Source organism: Mastigoproctus giganteus, chromosome 2 (assembly GCF_048544385.1).
Source record: "Mastigoproctus giganteus isolate SK-2022 chromosome 2, ASM4854438v1, whole genome shotgun sequence".
NCBI lineage: Eukaryota > Metazoa > Arthropoda > Arachnida > Uropygi > Thelyphonidae > Mastigoproctus > Mastigoproctus giganteus.
In genome coordinates this window covers 256,257,390-256,274,605 of record NC_143576.1, presented here as the reverse complement: position 1 = coordinate 256,274,605, position 17,216 = coordinate 256,257,390, and the positions used below count along the sequence as shown (strand labels likewise).

The following is a 17,216-nucleotide window of genomic DNA, read 5'->3' as shown; positions in this document are numbered from 1 at the left end:
ACTCCTTTCTCGATTTTAAATTTCCTACTGTCTTTGTCTAGTCTAATAAAGGAGGTAGCATTCTCATATATTTTCTTCAAAATCATAATATATATGCCTTGTCTTTCCAGTGTCCGAAACATTGCCTTATGCTGTATGGAGTCAAATGCCTTTTCGTAATCCACAAATGCCAGGTATAATGGTGTTTTATATTCATTTGCTTTCTCCATTAGCTGTGATATTACGTGAAGGAGATCCATAGTTGAGAATCCTGTCCTAAAGTCAGCTTGCTCTTTCGGTTGATTCTCATCAAGTATTCTTTCTAATCTGTTAGTAATGACCCTTGTGAACAACTTGTAGATGTGGGATAACAAGCTAATTGGTCTATAATATCCAGTTTCTGATTTATCTCCTTTCTTATGCAGCAAAACTACGATTGCATTATTCCACTGCTTAGGTGTCACACCTTTTCTAATGCACTTTGTGAAGAGCCTTGCCAGTTTTTGTGTTATGTTTCTTCCTCCCAATTTTAACAACTCTACAGTAACTTCATCTTTCCCCGGGGCTTTCTGATTCTTCATTTTCTTCAATGCATGTTTTATCTCATCAGGAAGAATATCGGGTATGTCGTATGTGTTGCTACTTTGCAATCCATCTTCCGCACTGCTGGCATCATTCCCTCGCTCCTTGTATAATTCCCTATAGTAGTCTTCTGCTATTTGAATTATGCCTTCTCTGCTGTTTATAAGTACACCATCGCTATTCTTCAGTTTCAGTATCATTTGTCTTTCTGTATTACTGCTCATGGCTGCTGATTTAAATCCTTTGTTTTCCCTTAATGCTTGTTCTATTTTTCTTGTGTTAAATCTTCTTATGTCCTCTCTGAGTCTCTTTCTAATGACTTTGCATAACTCAGTATACTCAATTTTCCCCTTGTCAGTGTATATCTTGCTCTTCATTTTTCGCCTTCGGTTCATCATAACAAGTGTTTCTTGACTAATTTTTTCTTCTTTGGATTTCTTTTTCCCTATAGGTTTCTTGGGCTTTATCACTTTCAGAAACTTGTAATACTCGTCGTCGATATCTTGGTCCTGAGCAGTCTGCAGTAGCTCAACCTTGTTCTTAAGTTCCAGTACATACTGCTTTTTCTCTTCTTCTGTTATCTCAAAGACCTTTGTATTATTTACTCAAGTCAGCCTTTTCCTTTCCTACATCTATATCAAGTGTACATCTTACCATTCTGTGATCACTTCCAACATTTACCTTATTCAGGACGGTAACATCATTCACGATATATCTTCTGTTAGTGAGGATGAAGTCGATTTCATTATTTGTTAATCCATTTGGACTCTTCCATGTCCACTTTCTGTTCACCCTTTTCTTGAAAAAAAATGTTCATTATTGACAATCCTTGAGATTCTGCAAATTCCACACGTCTTTCACCTCTTTCATTTGTTTCACCAATTCCAAAATCGTCCTATGTGCAGAAATTGTGACACCATTTTAACAGTCCGTCATATTTTAATTGAATGTCCATCCTTTTATAATGACCGCCGTTTATGTTTTAGCCATCTGTCTGAACCTTATACACTCAGACAGGTTTTATCGGACAATGACAACGTGTCAGCTATTTTTAAGTTTTTACAACTTATTAATCTAAATAATTCTATTTAAAATATTTTTATCGTTTTATGCTATATGAATGTTTTATATCGTATATTATTTTACAATAATATACAAATAATTTTAATATTATAGTTTTATATTCTACATCCTTTTGACTTGGCGCATTATAGCCTTAGATGCTAAAACCCTAAAACAAACAAACAAACAAACCAATTCCAAATTTCCTATAGTTCCCCTTTCTGCACTGTTTTGTCTTTTTCTAACCTTAGCATTGAAGTCCCCCCATAAAGATAGTGTAGGGGTTTTCTGCTCATCTAGAAGACTCAATTTCGGTGTACATTTCTTCAACCTCTTCATCATTATGGCTCGATGTTAGTGCATAAATCATTATAACCTTTAGCTTGTGCCTCTTAGAAATGTTGAGTATTAGTCTTGACACCCTTGGTGATGTACTTTTGAATTCCAAAATGTTGTTTTTTAAATCTTTATGCATCAGAAACCCAACTCCACCTTCACTCCTTTCACTGTTTCCATTGGTGTACAGCAGATTTCCACTTGATAAACTTATAAGTGATTCATTTCTTCTTGTTTCAGCCAAACCGATGATATTCCAATTCACATTTTCTAATTCCTTTTCCAGCTCTAATATCCTGTCCTCACCGATGAGTGATCTTACGTTGTAACAGGCCAAGTTCAGTTTCCATGCATGGCAGCCTGGTCGTACCCAGAGATTCTTAGCACCCTCTGCTTCCACTCTGATCCTCTCGCTGCCGTAAGAGGGAGAGTGAAAGCCGCTGGGGACTGAGGGCCATTTGTTTTGTCATGCTGTGATATGCTGGAGGATTTGGTCTTTTCCTCTTCATGCTGACCAGGCGTCTTGAAGAGAACCACTCTACATGTTCGTTGCCACCTAAGTGACGTAACAGGGCTTACCATCGAGAAGGTGTGCACGAGTGGATTTTAGGGAGCAGGCCAACTGGACTTCTCCTAAATCTTCTGTAATAGAAAGATATTGGATCCATCAGTGTTTTAGACTGAGTGTCTGATAACACACAGGATACCTGTTCCCCTCTGAGCCCCTAATATCCCAGCTTGTCCTAAAACTGAGGAACTAACAAAAATGTTGTCTATTTCAGTCTTTCCAGTTGTTGTGAATGACAAGGGTGGAGAAGCGACTGGTAGGTAAGGGCCGTGCAAGGCTCGACGCAAGTGCCTCCTACCCATCACTGGCTCTCTGAGTACCTCCATGCCGGGACAACTCCAACTTTGAAAATTGTTAAAAAATACTTCTCGTCACAAAATTTGTAAATGACCTTTATAGAATTATTAACTAACATTTAGCAACCTTTTTTGTCACTGAAAGGAGAGCTACTTAGTACAAAGAAGCCCGCTATCAAAGTGCAATAAAAAATTGCTTTTTTAATTTTAACACAAAAAGTAAATGATAGATATCAATTGGAATAGTTTTCCCTTGATAAGCATCGAATAATGCAAAGCTAATGTGATTTTTAAATCCATTAGCACTGGAAATAGAGGGGGGGGGACATGAAAATTACTCACATTTTCCTGTCTGGTGTCGCCATTTTTAATTTTAAAAATATTTAAAAATTATATTTTAAACCTACTCATTGAGCTCTTTCCAACGGTGTATAATAAGCTATAGGTTGCCGAGAACATTTTTGCCCGCCCCCCACATTTTGCCCCCAATTTCTCAGACAAAATTTTGCCAGCAATGATCAATATGGTGTTATGTTGACCCACATGATGTACAAACCCGTGCAAAATTCAAGTCAGTAGGTTGAGTGATTCCAGAGATACAATGCTGTGACAGACAGACAACCGAGTGACATTATAAGGTCCCTCGTTAGACTACAGACCACCCTAAAAACTTTGTATTTCACCCATCCATTTGCTTGAAAAGTTTGTCCAGTTCCACCTTGAATTTATTTAAACTATCAACTTCCACAACAACTTGATATGTTGCATTATAACCATAGTTGTTTTTGCACCATAAAAATCCAAACCAAACCTAATCCACAACAACAGATTGAAGTTTGTTCTAGCAGTCAGTCAACTACCCACTGGCTAAAGGCAAATTTCGGCACAAATAATCTACAACTCTTTCCTCAATTTAAGTTTATTCTTTCTCAGATTTGTAATCTGAGCAAGAGGAAGAATCCCAACAGTTACCTGTATAAAGCCTTATACAGGTGCCTATTCTCCAGATGCTGCAATTTGTGGAACTTAAGCCTTTTTTGGTAAGAGCACCCCTTTGTTCCCCTCACCAATCTTGTTGTCCTCTGTACTCATTGTAGCAACTCAACATCCTTCCTAAAATAGGGCCTGCAGACCTCTACGCAGTACTCAAGGTGTGGCCTGACCATTGCCTTATACAAGGGGATATTCACCTCCTTATCCCTGCTAGCAAAATTCCTATATACCATTGACAAGACCCCATTACCTGCTCTGGCAGCCTGTCTGCACTCTCAGAAAACTTCATATCTGTACAATTACCCCCAAGTCTTTTTCATACTCCACTACTCTTAAGTGTAGTACCATACAGTTGGTACATTTCTCTAGGGATACTGCTACCCATATGCAATACTTTGCATTTGTCAATGTTAAACTTTTCTAGATCCTGTTGCAGTAGCATACTGTCATGGATAACTCTGCCAACCTTTGTGTCATTTGCAAACTTCGACATTAAGCCTGAATTGTCATTTATTATCGTGGTTATCATTTACATGCCTTGCTTCATTTACATGTTCTGAAAATAATTCCCTCCCTCCCCAACTGTACGGTATACTTGGCACTCGGTATTTGATGATATGTACATTCCACATCCATGCTGATACTTATTGTGATATATGTATGTACAGGGTGTCTCAAAAATATTGGTACAAACGTTTAGGGGAGGTAGGTAACATTTAGATGTTACCTACCTCCCCTAGGAATGTGAATCGCATAGGAACCCATAACTGGAAACCTCACCGTAAGTCGGTAGACGGTGTGGTAGTTGCTGCACGAAGAGCATGCATTGATATGCGAACTGTGAGCTGGCAGACATGCACCTAGTGTATGGATTAGCAGAGGGCAGTGGATGAGCTGCTCAACGAATTTATGGAGAACGCTTCCCAGACAGACATGGGCCGGACCACCATTTATTTGCGCATGTGCATCAAAATTTGTGCGATTATGGGTCATTTAGAGGTAACAGGAGTAGTGCGGGCAGACCACGTTCGATGCAAACTTCCGCCATGGAAGAAAGTGTGTTGAATGCCGTCCAGAATAATCCTACTACCAGCACATGTGCCATTGTCTCTGCCTTGGGAGTGTCTCGTTGCAGTGTACAGTGTCTGGCACGACGATTCCTTATACCCCCTTTCATCTCCAGAGGGTTAGCATTAGCATTAGCATTAGTAGAGGCATATGATGCAAGAAAGCAAGCTTATTCAGCATCAGCCAAAAAAAAAAAAACCACTACTCCCATTTCACCCCTCCGTTCGTTCGAAATACCTGTCCAGCTGAGCCTTAAATTTATTTAGGCTATCAACTTCAACAACAAGCGATGGGAGTCTATTCCACAAACCAACTGCCCGCTGGCTAAAGGCAAATTTCCGCACATCTATCCGACATCCGTCCTTCCTCAATTTGAATTTATGCCCTCTCAGGTGATTATTCTGAGCAAGAGGAAGAATCCCATCGGCATTGAGCATGCTCAAGCCATTCAAAGCCTTATACACCTCTATCAGATCACCTCGCCGATGCCTAGTCTCCAGGCTCTGTAATTTGCAAAACTTAAGCCTTTCTTCGTAAGAGCAACCCTTTGTTCCATTCACTAATCTTTTTGCCCTTCTCTGTACTCGTTCGAGCAGCTCTACATCCTTCTTGAAATGAGGCCTCCAGACCTGTATACAGTACTCAAGGTGTGGCCTGACCAATGCCTTATACAAGGGAATAATCACATCCTTATCCCTGCTAGAAAAATTCCTGTATATCATTGACAAGACACCATGAGCTACTCTTGCAGCTCGTCTGCACTGCTCAGAGAACTTCATATCTGCCTGCACAATTACCCCCAGGTCCTTTTCATTCTCTACCACTGTCAGCGTAGTATCACAGAGTTGATACGTTGATCTGGGGTTACTGTTTCCCATATGTAGTACTTTACATTTGTCAATGTTAAACTTCATTTGCCACCTCTCAGCCCATCTGCTCAACCTTTCCAGATCCTGTTGCAGCAGCATAGTATCAGTAGTGTCCTTAACAACCCTGCCAACCTTGGTATCGTCTGCAAACTTGGACATTAAGCGTGATACACCATCATCAATATCATTTATAAATACAGAAAACAACAATGGACCCAACACTGAACCCTGAGGAACTCCACTAATAACATTAGTCCACGTTGAGCAGTGTCCATTGATTACCACTCTCTGTCTTCTGCCACTCAACCATCCCCTTATCCATAGCAGCAATTTGCCTCCAATGCCACACTTCTCCAATTTGTGCAGCAGTCTTCCATGCGCAACAGTATCAAAAGCCTTTCTAAGATCCAAATATATAATATCAAAGTTATTCCCTGCATCCAGTTCTTTTGTGACTACATCATAGTATCCAATCAAATTGGTCAGACAAGACCTGCCCTTAACAAACCCATGCTGTGTCTGAGCTATAACTGAATTCTTGTCCAGATGATCCTGCAGTGCTTCTTTAACCAGTGCCTCCATTAATTTTCCTGGAACCGAAGTTAAACTAACAGGTCTATAATTACTTGTGTCAGCCTTTGATCCTTCTTTGCACATCTCCAGTCCATGGGTACCTCCCCTGAGTCCAAAGAAGCTCTCATAATTATGGCTAGGGGTTTGCTTACTTCTTTTGCTGCCTCCTTTAATATAACTGGATAGATCCCATCCACCCCTGGTGCCTTTTTTATGTTTATCCTCAGCAATTTCTCCTCCACTTTCCTCTCAGTTATTAGAAAATAATCTAGCTCACTGCCAATGTTTACTTCACCTACGACATTCCCCTTCCTGAATAACTCCTCATGTGTGAATGTAGATGCAAAATACTCATTTAGATTGTTAGCCACCTGAGCAGGATCCTCAACTGTTGAACCATTAACATCCAGTGGACCAATCTGATTCATCCCTTTCCTTCTTGAGTTTAAATAGGTAAAGAACTCTTTTCTGTTTTTCTTTGCGTCCTTTGCCAAGGATTTCTCATAATCTGCCTTTGCCTGCCTAATCTCCTTTGTGACTTGGTTACAGACCAACTTATATCTATCATAGGCTTCCATGTCACCCATTAATTTGTATGTATCCCATGCATTTTTCTTCTCTGCCATATGTCTCATTAGTTCATCTGACAACCATTTAGGCCTGAACCTTGAACAATATTTCAGTTACTGCTATTTCAGTTATTTCAGTAACTGGGTTCAGTTACTGCTCCCCCAAGATCATCCTGCGCATGTGGCTTTTGCACAGTGGTTTCTCCAAGAAAGTGTTCAAGACTTGAATTTTCCAGCCTATGTTTTGTTCACGGATGAGGCTTATTTCACTCAGGAAGGCTTATTCAATCAGCACAATGCTCATGTGTGGGCTCATGACAACCCACGCGGTGTGCGCCCCCCATGCGGCACAACATCGCTTTGCAATAAATGTGTGGGCAGGTATGGTCGGTGACTGCTTAGTCGGCCCATACCTGTTACCATCCCGCATGAACTCTGCTAAATATTAGATCTTTCTTGAACAAGTTCTACCAGGGTTACTTGACGATGTTCCAGCAAATGTGAGATGCAACATTTGGTTTCAACATGACGGGGCACATGCCCATTATGGAAGGTGTGTTCGTGACCATTTGAACAGGCCTTTTAGGTGTCGATGGATTGGCCGTGGTGGACCCGTTACCTGGCCCCCACACTCACCTGATTTATCGAGCCTTGATTTCTTTCTGTTGGGGGGGCCTCAACAGAAAGATTTGAAACAGAGTTGAAAGAGTTGGGGGGCCTCAACAGAAAGCCGTGAAACGTCTACGCAGTTACTCCTGTCAAAGAAACTCCAGGTGTGTTCGACCGTGTCCACCAATCCATGCTGCGTCAGTGTCACACATGCATCACGTCTCATGGTGGAACCTTCAAGTATCTGTTGTAACATCATGAAATGCATCCATCTCGTACTCCATTGTTAATATTATGTCAAATAAATGTTTGCCACTAATTACTGTCTTGTGCCTCTGCTACTACTTTCCCGTGACGTTTCCGGTTATGGGTTCCTATGCGATTCACATTCCTTTAGATGTTACCTACCTCCCCTAAACGTTTGTACCAATATTTTTGAGACACCCTGTATATCTGCAGTTATGTAGTTTCATATTTCAGCACACTATGATGTTATTTTAAATGACTATTGTAATTGTACATTCCTCTGATCCCTGTAATTATTCCACAGTATAAACAAAAAAATTATTTATTTATTTATGAGATTAAAAACTAATGTGCCTTCTAGATCCAAAAACAAACAAATGGGAAAAGATAAAGAATGAAAATGGGTTGGGCAGTCAGTGAATTACTTCCAGTCGTGCCTGTTGTAACATAATGGAAGAAATGGAAAGACTTGAAAATATGGATTGACAAAAAATGTATGGATTGAATTCCATTGATGAAAAATAGGTGCATTGAATTCTGGTTACATTTGCAATGATCCAAGAGGAGGCAGAAGATATCAATGAGAACCTGAACCTCTAATGGGAGAAGGTGATAGTGAGGGTAGTAATTTTGAGCCATTTTTAATAGGTGGTAATCAATTGCAGGCTTTCAAAAAAAAGTCGTCACTGCCAGTAATTTGGAAATAAAAAAAAAAAAAAAAAAAAGCATAGATTGCTGCAACACTTTTCCAGGACTGGTTCATGAACTGTTTTGTAATAGGTGAAAATAATAGTTTTTGAAAACAATATCATTTGAGGCATTGTTACTCCTCAACAGTTAATTTGATCGTCCACAGTATGTTGTGGATTTGTAGCCTCAAGTTAAAGTAGTGTTCCTTCTCTCAGATACAGCTTCTCTACTCTACCCTATAGCCCCAGGGATCATATTTACCTTTAAGCAGTATTACATGAGAAGAACCATGGCTCCGGCTATTGCTGGTACCAAGGGGAAGGAAACAACTCTCACATAGTTTTGGTAAGACTGATGTTTCTCACTACCATAACATGCTTATGTTAGTGAGAAACATTATTGAAAGTTGAAAAGCTATCAGATGCACTATGACTGGTTGTTGAAGAAAACTTTGTTCTCAGTGTGCCAATGACTGAAGATTTCCAAAAAATTCGAGAAATGTCACAGAGAGGAAACTTGAGACATGATGAAACAACCTTAACCTGGAAGTGGATAGTGAAGATATAAATTATTTTCTGGAGTCTCATAGAGAGGACCTCATGACCCACAATTTGATTGAATTGTGGGCACAAATTCAAATTGAAGAAGGATGATACTGTATCCCCATCTCCAGTATCTCTCCATATAGCCTGAACTTCAAAAGTTTAAGAGAAGTCGTTGAAGAGACGATAGAAATCAAAAGATTCTGATCACAACATTGAAAGAAGCAGTGATGTTGGCAGAGGTTTTATAATTTCACTGTTTGCTATATGTTCTTTATGATGAAAAGAAGGCAGCTCAACACCTTTAAATGAATTTTTAAAACAAGAAGATTAGCTTATCAGATATATACAGTGATTGTATTTATTCATATTTTACTTTAAAAAAAAATCAGATTGTTCACAAATTTTTGGGAATGTGCCTCAACAAGTCACATGAGTTTATGTAGGAAATCAATGTTTAGTTAGCATACATGCAATCAACATGTGGTTTTCCAAGAATGCATTGTGTACATTAACTTGAGCATTATATATAAAAGGTAAAATCCTACTACTCAGTAACTGAATTCTAAAATTGGCTTTGCTGGCAACGCTTTTGGCTTCATGCTGAATCCTACCTTGAAGCCAAGAGGTGGGCTGATAATTCAGTAGTTGTGCTGCTTTAATTCCGTCAGTGGCTTACTTTCATATGAACTACTTCTGCATCTTTCTGTTTCGTGAGGGCGAGAAAGGGGATGCAGTGGCAGAACTTTTATTTTTGTCTGCTTTAAAACTTTTCACGAGTGATTAGTTATTTAATAATAGCACTTTTATTTTATTTATTAATTTAATGGCATTCTGATTTATGTGTTTTTCAAAAAATTTTGCTTTTTTTCAGGTTTTAACACAATGGGCAGAGAGCTACTTTGTACATCGTTGAAATGAATCAAGATGGTGTTGGACTTTGATGTGAAAATATTTTGTCAAAATTTGAGGGCTACTAAACCTCCATATAAGTGTCCAGTCAAAGACTGTGGCAAAATCTACAAGAGTTTTTGTGGTATTCAGTTTCATTTGTATAATTATGATCATGACAATCCAAATAATAACAATAATCAGCATTCCAAGCCAGCCCCTAGGCCAGGACGAAAGAAAGGAAGGTGGCATCATAGGCAGGATCGTCGCTCACCCTCACCACCGGATTTCATGAAGAATGCTCGGGAAGGCCTCACTTATGCTGAGGCTCAGCGAATGGTTGAAGTGGACTTAGATGGTCGTGTTCACCGCCTTAACATATGTGAGCCTCTAGATATAGTAGTATTAGATTCAGCCGATGTAGATAATAAACATTTTGAAAAACCAAAAATTGAAGATAAGCAGGATAAACTGTTACCAAAGTGCAAAAGCAACAAAAATGTAGATCATTCAAAAAGTCGAAAAGAAAGTAGCACAAATCCTGTCCGACTACCAGAAGCTTCATTTCGTGTCATTCCAGACTATAATCCTCCTGATGCCCCACCAAGGCCAACTGCTTATTACAGGTTTATTGAAAAATCTGCTGAGGAGTTAGATGAAGAAGTGGAATATGATATGGATGAAGAGGTTTGTAATTTTGCTGAACTAATTTAATAATATATATATTTTTTTCATACAGTTAAGTGCCTTATTTGTATTTTTATTTAATTTTATTGTAATGAAACATGCATAATGGTATATGCGTTAACAATGTATATACAACAATGACAGTTAACAAGAACAGTGACAATAAATTAGGTAAAGTTACTGAATAACTCTCACTGGGAGATATAAAAAGGAAAAAAAAAAAAAAATTTCCTAGAGAAACATCTGCTAGATGCACTTTACTTGTGAGATTGATTTAATAGTTGCAGTTTTCTTAATGTTTTCAGATGCTTCCCAAGGGGTATAAAAAAGTATAATAATCACATTGAACCTAATGGCACTGGCAACAGAAGAAAGCCTGTTCATCGACCAGAGTTTAAAGATGTCATGGTTCAAGTTGTGGAGAGCATAATGGTGCCCACTACACTCACAGGGACATGGAAGGTTTCAATTTGAGGGTTTTGCATAGAGTCATAGATTATAGAGAGGATTGTACAATTGTACAGTTTAACATGAAGTTCTCTGAGCAGTGCAGACAAGCTCCTAGAACAGCTCATGGGGTTCTGTCAGTGATATATAGAACTTTGCCAGCATGGACAAGGAGGTGTTAGGTTGCATCTAACAGTATCAATCTATCAATGCTAATGACAAACTTCTTCCTGCTCAGAATATACACACTGGAGAGTATAAATTCAGGTTGAGGATGGTTGCATCATAGATGTATGGAAAATTGCTTTCAACCAGCAGGTAGTTGATTATTGGAAAAAACTTCCATCCGGTGTTGTAGAGATGAGTAGTTCGAATAAATTCAATGAACTAGACAAACTACGTTAGAGGGGATGATCAGATGTTTTTTTTTTTTTGCCAGTGCCGTATGAGCTTACTTTCTTGCATCATTTCCACAAATACTAATACTAATTAAGTCACTGTGGCAATGGCTGACTTTATGTTTAACTTTCTAAATAATTAGATAAATATAAAAGTAAACAAATCTCCATAATTAAGGCAATTAAAACTGTTCCTGTACTATAGATTACATTTGTTAAGCAAAAAAAACCCCCTCCAAATTATTGCAAAAAGAGACCTGAATTTATGAATATGCTAATGAATGGCTTCTAGAATAGCCTCATTTCTAGAATTCAGTTTATTGCTTTTATTATACACTGTTGTTCAAAGAAAGTGCATCACCCCTTAAAATTGTAATTGTCGTCCGAATAACGTAAGTATATGGCGATATTTCTTACAGATTGCATCAGATAAGATTGACATGCATAGCTGATGATGTAATATTGCATAAATTGTTATTTTCAGCTATATATAAATAAAAGTTCTCTCTTTTGTTTATTTAGCTCTCTCTCTCTCTCTCTCTCTCTCTCTCCTCCCCCCTCCCTCTCTCTCTCTCTCTCTCTCTCTCTCTCTGCAAGAGTTGCAGTTATTCCTTGCTTATGTCAGGATGGCAAGTTATGTGCAGTTGACGCCACGAAGAAAGAGTGCTATTTTTGCTTTACGTGAGGAAGGATGTTCTTCCCATCATATTGCTTGTAGAGTGTCTTGTAATCAGTTGACAGTGAGTAGATTTCTTTCCAAACTCAAGAATACTGGTTCTGCTGATAGGAAAAAAGGAATTGAATGCAAATGACTCTATGCCAAAATAGGGCCACGTTTTGAAGTGCTTATGCCTTAAAACCGTAAAGCTTCTTTGTCTGAGCTGAAAAGAGAATGGGAAGAACATACAGGAATGGTAGCAAGTGCAGTAACAGTCAGAAGGTGCCTCTTCAAAAATGGACTTGTAGCCCGTCATCCTAAGAAGAATCCCCTCCTCACACAAAAAATGAAAAAGGCCCGATTAATTTGGTGTAAAGAGCATGTCAAATGGACCCCTGAGCAGTGGAAGTCTGTTATTTTCTCGGATGAGAAGAAATTCAACCTGCATGGCTCTGATGAGAGACAAATGATTCACTGTAGACATGGTGAAGAATACCATCCAGACTTGGTGTCTGCAGTGAAATTCCCTACCAGCCAAATGATATGAGGGTGCATTTCGTATCACCTGCAGTTTATAAAAGGTTCCGTAAATGCCAATGGATACCTGGCTATATTGGAAGGCAAATTGCTGCCAACCATTAGAGACCATTTCAACCTGCCAAGTAACTGCATCTTTCAGGACGACTCTGCTTCTTGTCATAGGGCACCTGTCCATATTACTTGGATCTTCATCAGCCTCTGTATGCTGTGTGTCAACCATTCTCCCCAGGTAACGAGTCGTCTCTCTTGGACTCTAAAGAAAAATTTCATCTTTTGCAAGATTTTGCACATAAAGCCTTTGCCAGACGTGAACAACTCATCAGTAGTGCCCCAATTTCAAGAACTACTATTCCAGCTCGACCTCCAGTCCAGACCAGCATCTCTATTGTTACCATCTCGTGATACCACCACCATCGTTGCTACCACCATTTTTTAGCTCGAGTACCTTCTTCACCACCATCTCTGACTTGGACAGTTGTACGACGCTGAATGATATCACTGTGTCTTCTTGACTTCTACTCCTGCTGGCCTCAGGCGGGTCCTGAGGAGGTATCTTCTGCTGGCACCACCTTGCACTGGTGCGGGATTTTTTCCCCCCATTTTAACTTATTTTTATCTTTATTTTTTCTGAATTTTATTTTTATTTTATTTTATTTGCTTATTTTTATCTTTAATTTTTCTGATTATTTTTTATTTATTAATTTTTTTTCAAAAATTTATTTTTACTTTAATTTTTTTATTCCTTTAACTTTTAATTACTTTTATTTTCATAATTTACATTAATTTACTGTTTAAATTTAATTTTATTTGTTCATATTTTGAATGATTTGGATATTCATTACATGACACTTGAGGTTTGCTGCAGTTCGCGCTCAGTTGTGGCCTGCCTCCTCTTGATGTAGACAGGTATCAGTATGCACCACCCTGGTGCTTGTTGCTTCCTGATAGCAAAGCAGCCAGAAACTACTAAACACAACAAACAGATACACGGCACAAACATAGCATTACATACATTTCCGGCCTTTCTGCAGAGTTTTTTGTAACATCACAGCGTACCACGGTGGAGTTGAACTAGCGTTTGGGAGCTGCCTTACATAAGATACTATACATGACTATGTGTCTTGTCAAAAAAGTAGGCACTTCTGTGTTTACATTTGTTACAGGTAAAAAAATTGGTTGGAAGAACAGTCCATTACAACTGTTAGCTGGCCAAGAAACAGCCCGGACCTGAATCCTAAGAGAACTGTTGGCATCCTGTGGAATCTGCAGTTGCCAGAAAGAAACCAAAGACCCTTTGTGAACTTCAGGAAGATATAATTTCTGTTTGGAACCACAAACTATCAGTTGATTATCTTCAGAAATTGATCTTGTCAATGCCCCGACGGTGTGCTGATGTCATCTGGGCCAGAGACGGTTCAACTAAATATTAGTCTGTACCGGGCGAACTTTTCATTTTATTTTCCATTTAAAATGATAAACTGAAGCAAATTGGGGCTTCTGATAACATTTCAGCCATAATTGTTGTGTTTATCAAAACCATTGTATAAAGGTTGAAAATGGTCATTTTGGAATATTTTAAGAACACCGGTCAAATATTACTTAGCTTTGCCTTAACTACTAATAAATATCTTTTGTTTATATTTCTGTTTGTGATGCTAGTCATTAATGTAACATACCATCGCGAAAAAGTGTTAGAAATGTGAAATTCCTAGAGGATGCACTTTCTTTGAACACCAGTGTATTTTACCATTCTCGAACTGTATTAGCCATCTTTTGAAATTGAAACAGCCACAGTTCCATAACCATTGAGAATCAGCCAGAGACGTGGTGTCACACAGATATAAGGAATGCAGAACTGGAATTTGGGGAGTACAAAGTCTACAGAAAGGATAGACACGATAGGAAGGGAGGAGGGGTTATGCTATTAGTTAAAAAACACACAAAATCCAAGGAAGTGAAGCCAGTCGACATCGCTGGACAGTGCAGTGTCAAGTCAGTTTGGTGTGACATAAGCATTGGGAGATCAAAATTGAGAGTAGGCATACGTTATAGGCTTAATGACTGATGAGTATAATAAGAAACTGTACGGGGAAATAGTGGGCCAGTAAATCAGAGAGTCTTATAATGGGGGATTTTAATTTCCCAGATATTGACTGGAATTTGTGGGTTGGTCACTCACACACTAGCAAGGCTTTTGTGGATTTATTGAATGATTGTTTTCTACATCAGCATGTTCGGGAGGCAACTAGAGGGAGTAATACTCTTGATTTGATTATCAATAGTGATTCTTCATGCATTAAGAATCTGCAGATAAAGGAACCACTAGGTGACAGTGATCACATGTGCTGAAGTGGGATTTACTCAAAGAGGTAACTACCATCAGGGATAAAGGGAAGGGTTATTGCTTTCGTAAAGGCGACTACGAGGGTCTGAGACAGTATTTAAATTCTATATAGTGGGACCAACTAAAGATGTTACCAACAGCAAATTCAAAATGGGAAGCATTCAAAGAACTTATCTTGGAAGCTACTAGGCTTTACATACCAACTAGGCACCTCCGTAGCCAGGTGGGCAGGAGCAGCAGTGCATACACACGCTTCTTGATTAGACCGGGGTTCGAGCCCGTGCCCACCAAATACGGAAAGGTCAGGGAATGACCACCGCATATCCCCGGAGCAGTTATGGCCTTAGTTGCTAATGCTCCTAAAAACCAAATAACAAACAAACATACCAACTAAGAAATATTGTTCAAGGTTTAGGCCTAAATGGATGTCAGATGAACTATTGAGACATACGACAGAGAAGAAAAATGCATGGGATACATATAAATTAACACGTGACACAGAAGCCTATGATAGATACAATTTGATCTGTAACCAAGTTACAAAGGAGGTTAGGCAGGCAAAGGCAGATTACAAGAAATCTTTGGCAAGGGATGCAAAGAAAAACTGCAAAGAGTTCTTTACTTATGTAAACTCTAGAAGGAATGGGATGAATCAGATTGGTCCACTTGATATCAATGGGTCAACTGTTAATGATCCTGCTCAGGTAGCTAACAAACTAAATGAATATTTTGCATCGACATTCACACGTGAGGAGTTATCCAGCGACGGGAATGCCAGAGGTGTATTCAACTCTGGCAGTAAGCTAGAGAATCTTGTAATAACTGAGACTAAAGTGGAGGAGAAATTGTTGAAGATAAACAGAAGAAAGGCACCTGGGATGAATGGGATCTATCCAGTTATATTAAAGGAGGCAGCAAAGGAAGTAAGCAAACCCTTAGCCATAATTATGAGAGCTTCCTAGGACTCAGGGGAGGTACCCATACACTGGAGATGTGCAAATGTGACGCCAATTCACAAAGGAGGATCAAAGGCTGACACAGTAATTATAGACCTGTGAGTTTAACTTCTGTTTCAGGAAAATTAATGGAGGCACTGGTTAAAGAAGCATTGCAGGATCATCTAGACTAGACTTCAGTTATAGCTTGGACACAGCATGGTTTTGTTAAGGGGAAGTCTTGCCTGACCAATTTGATTGGATACTATGATGCAGTCACAAAAGAACTGGATGCAGGGAATAACTTTGATATCATATACTTGGATCTTAGAAAGGCTTTTGATACCGTTGCACATGGAAGACTGCTGCACAAATTGGAGCAGTGTGGCATTGGAGGCAAATTAGCATTAGCATTAGCAGAGGCAAATGATGCAAGAAAGCAAGCTTATTCAGCATCAGCCAAAAAAAAGAAAACAACCACTACTCCCATTTCACCCCTCCGTTCGTTCGAAATACCTGTCCAGCTGAGCCTTAAATTTATTTAGGCTATCAACTTCAACAACAAGCGATGGGAGTCTATTCCACAAACCAACTGCCCGCTGGCTAAAGGCAAATTTCCACACATCTATCCGACATCCGTCCTTCCTCAATTTGAATTTATGCCCTCTCAGGTGATTATTCTGAGCAAGAGGAAGAATCCCATCGGCATTGAGCATGCTCAAGCCATTCAAAGCCTTATACACCTCTATCAGATCACCTCGCCGATGCCTAGTCTCCAGGCTCTGTAATTTGCAAAACTTAAGCCTTTTTTCGTAAGAGCAACCCTTTGTTCCATTCACCAATCTTGTTGCCCTTCTCTGTACTCGTTCCAGCAGCTCTACATCCTTCCTGAAATGAGGCCTCCAGACCTGTATACAGTACTCAAGGTGTGGCCAGACCAATGCCTTATACAAGGGAATAGGGCATTGGTCAGGTATAGATAAAGGGGTGGTTGAGGGGGAGAAGACAGAGAGTGGTAATCAGTGGACACTGCTCATTGTGGACTAATGTTATTATTGGAGCCTCAGAGTTCAGTGTTGGGTCCATTATTGGTTTCTGTATTTATAAATGATATTGATGCTGGTATATCAAGCTTAATGTTCAAGTTTGCAGAAGATACAAAGGTTGGCAGGGTTTTCAAGGACACTACTGACACTATGCTGCTGCAACAGGATCTGGAAAGGTTGAGCAGATGGGCTGAGAGGTGGCAAATGAAGTTTAACATTGACAAATGTAAAGTACTACATATGGGAAACAGCAACCCGAGATCAACGTATCAACTCTGTGGTACTACG

The 17,216-nt window shown here is 39.3% G+C and overlaps 1 protein-coding gene across 3 annotated transcripts in view; it reads left to right on the top strand.

The window, feature by feature from the left end:
- Br140 (bromodomain-containing protein 140) overlaps positions 1-17,216 on the top strand; it is a 507,858-nt gene that overhangs the window by 47,187 nt on the left and 443,455 nt on the right. For all 3 annotated transcript variants that reach the window (XM_090369105.1, XM_090369103.1, XM_090369102.1), the window contains exon 2: positions 9,857-10,560. In XM_090369105.1, coding sequence (XP_090225231.1) covers positions 9,910-10,560 — 651 coding nt within the window. In that variant the 5' untranslated portion in view covers positions 9,857-9,909. The remainder of the gene's footprint in view (positions 1-9,856; positions 10,561-17,216) is intronic.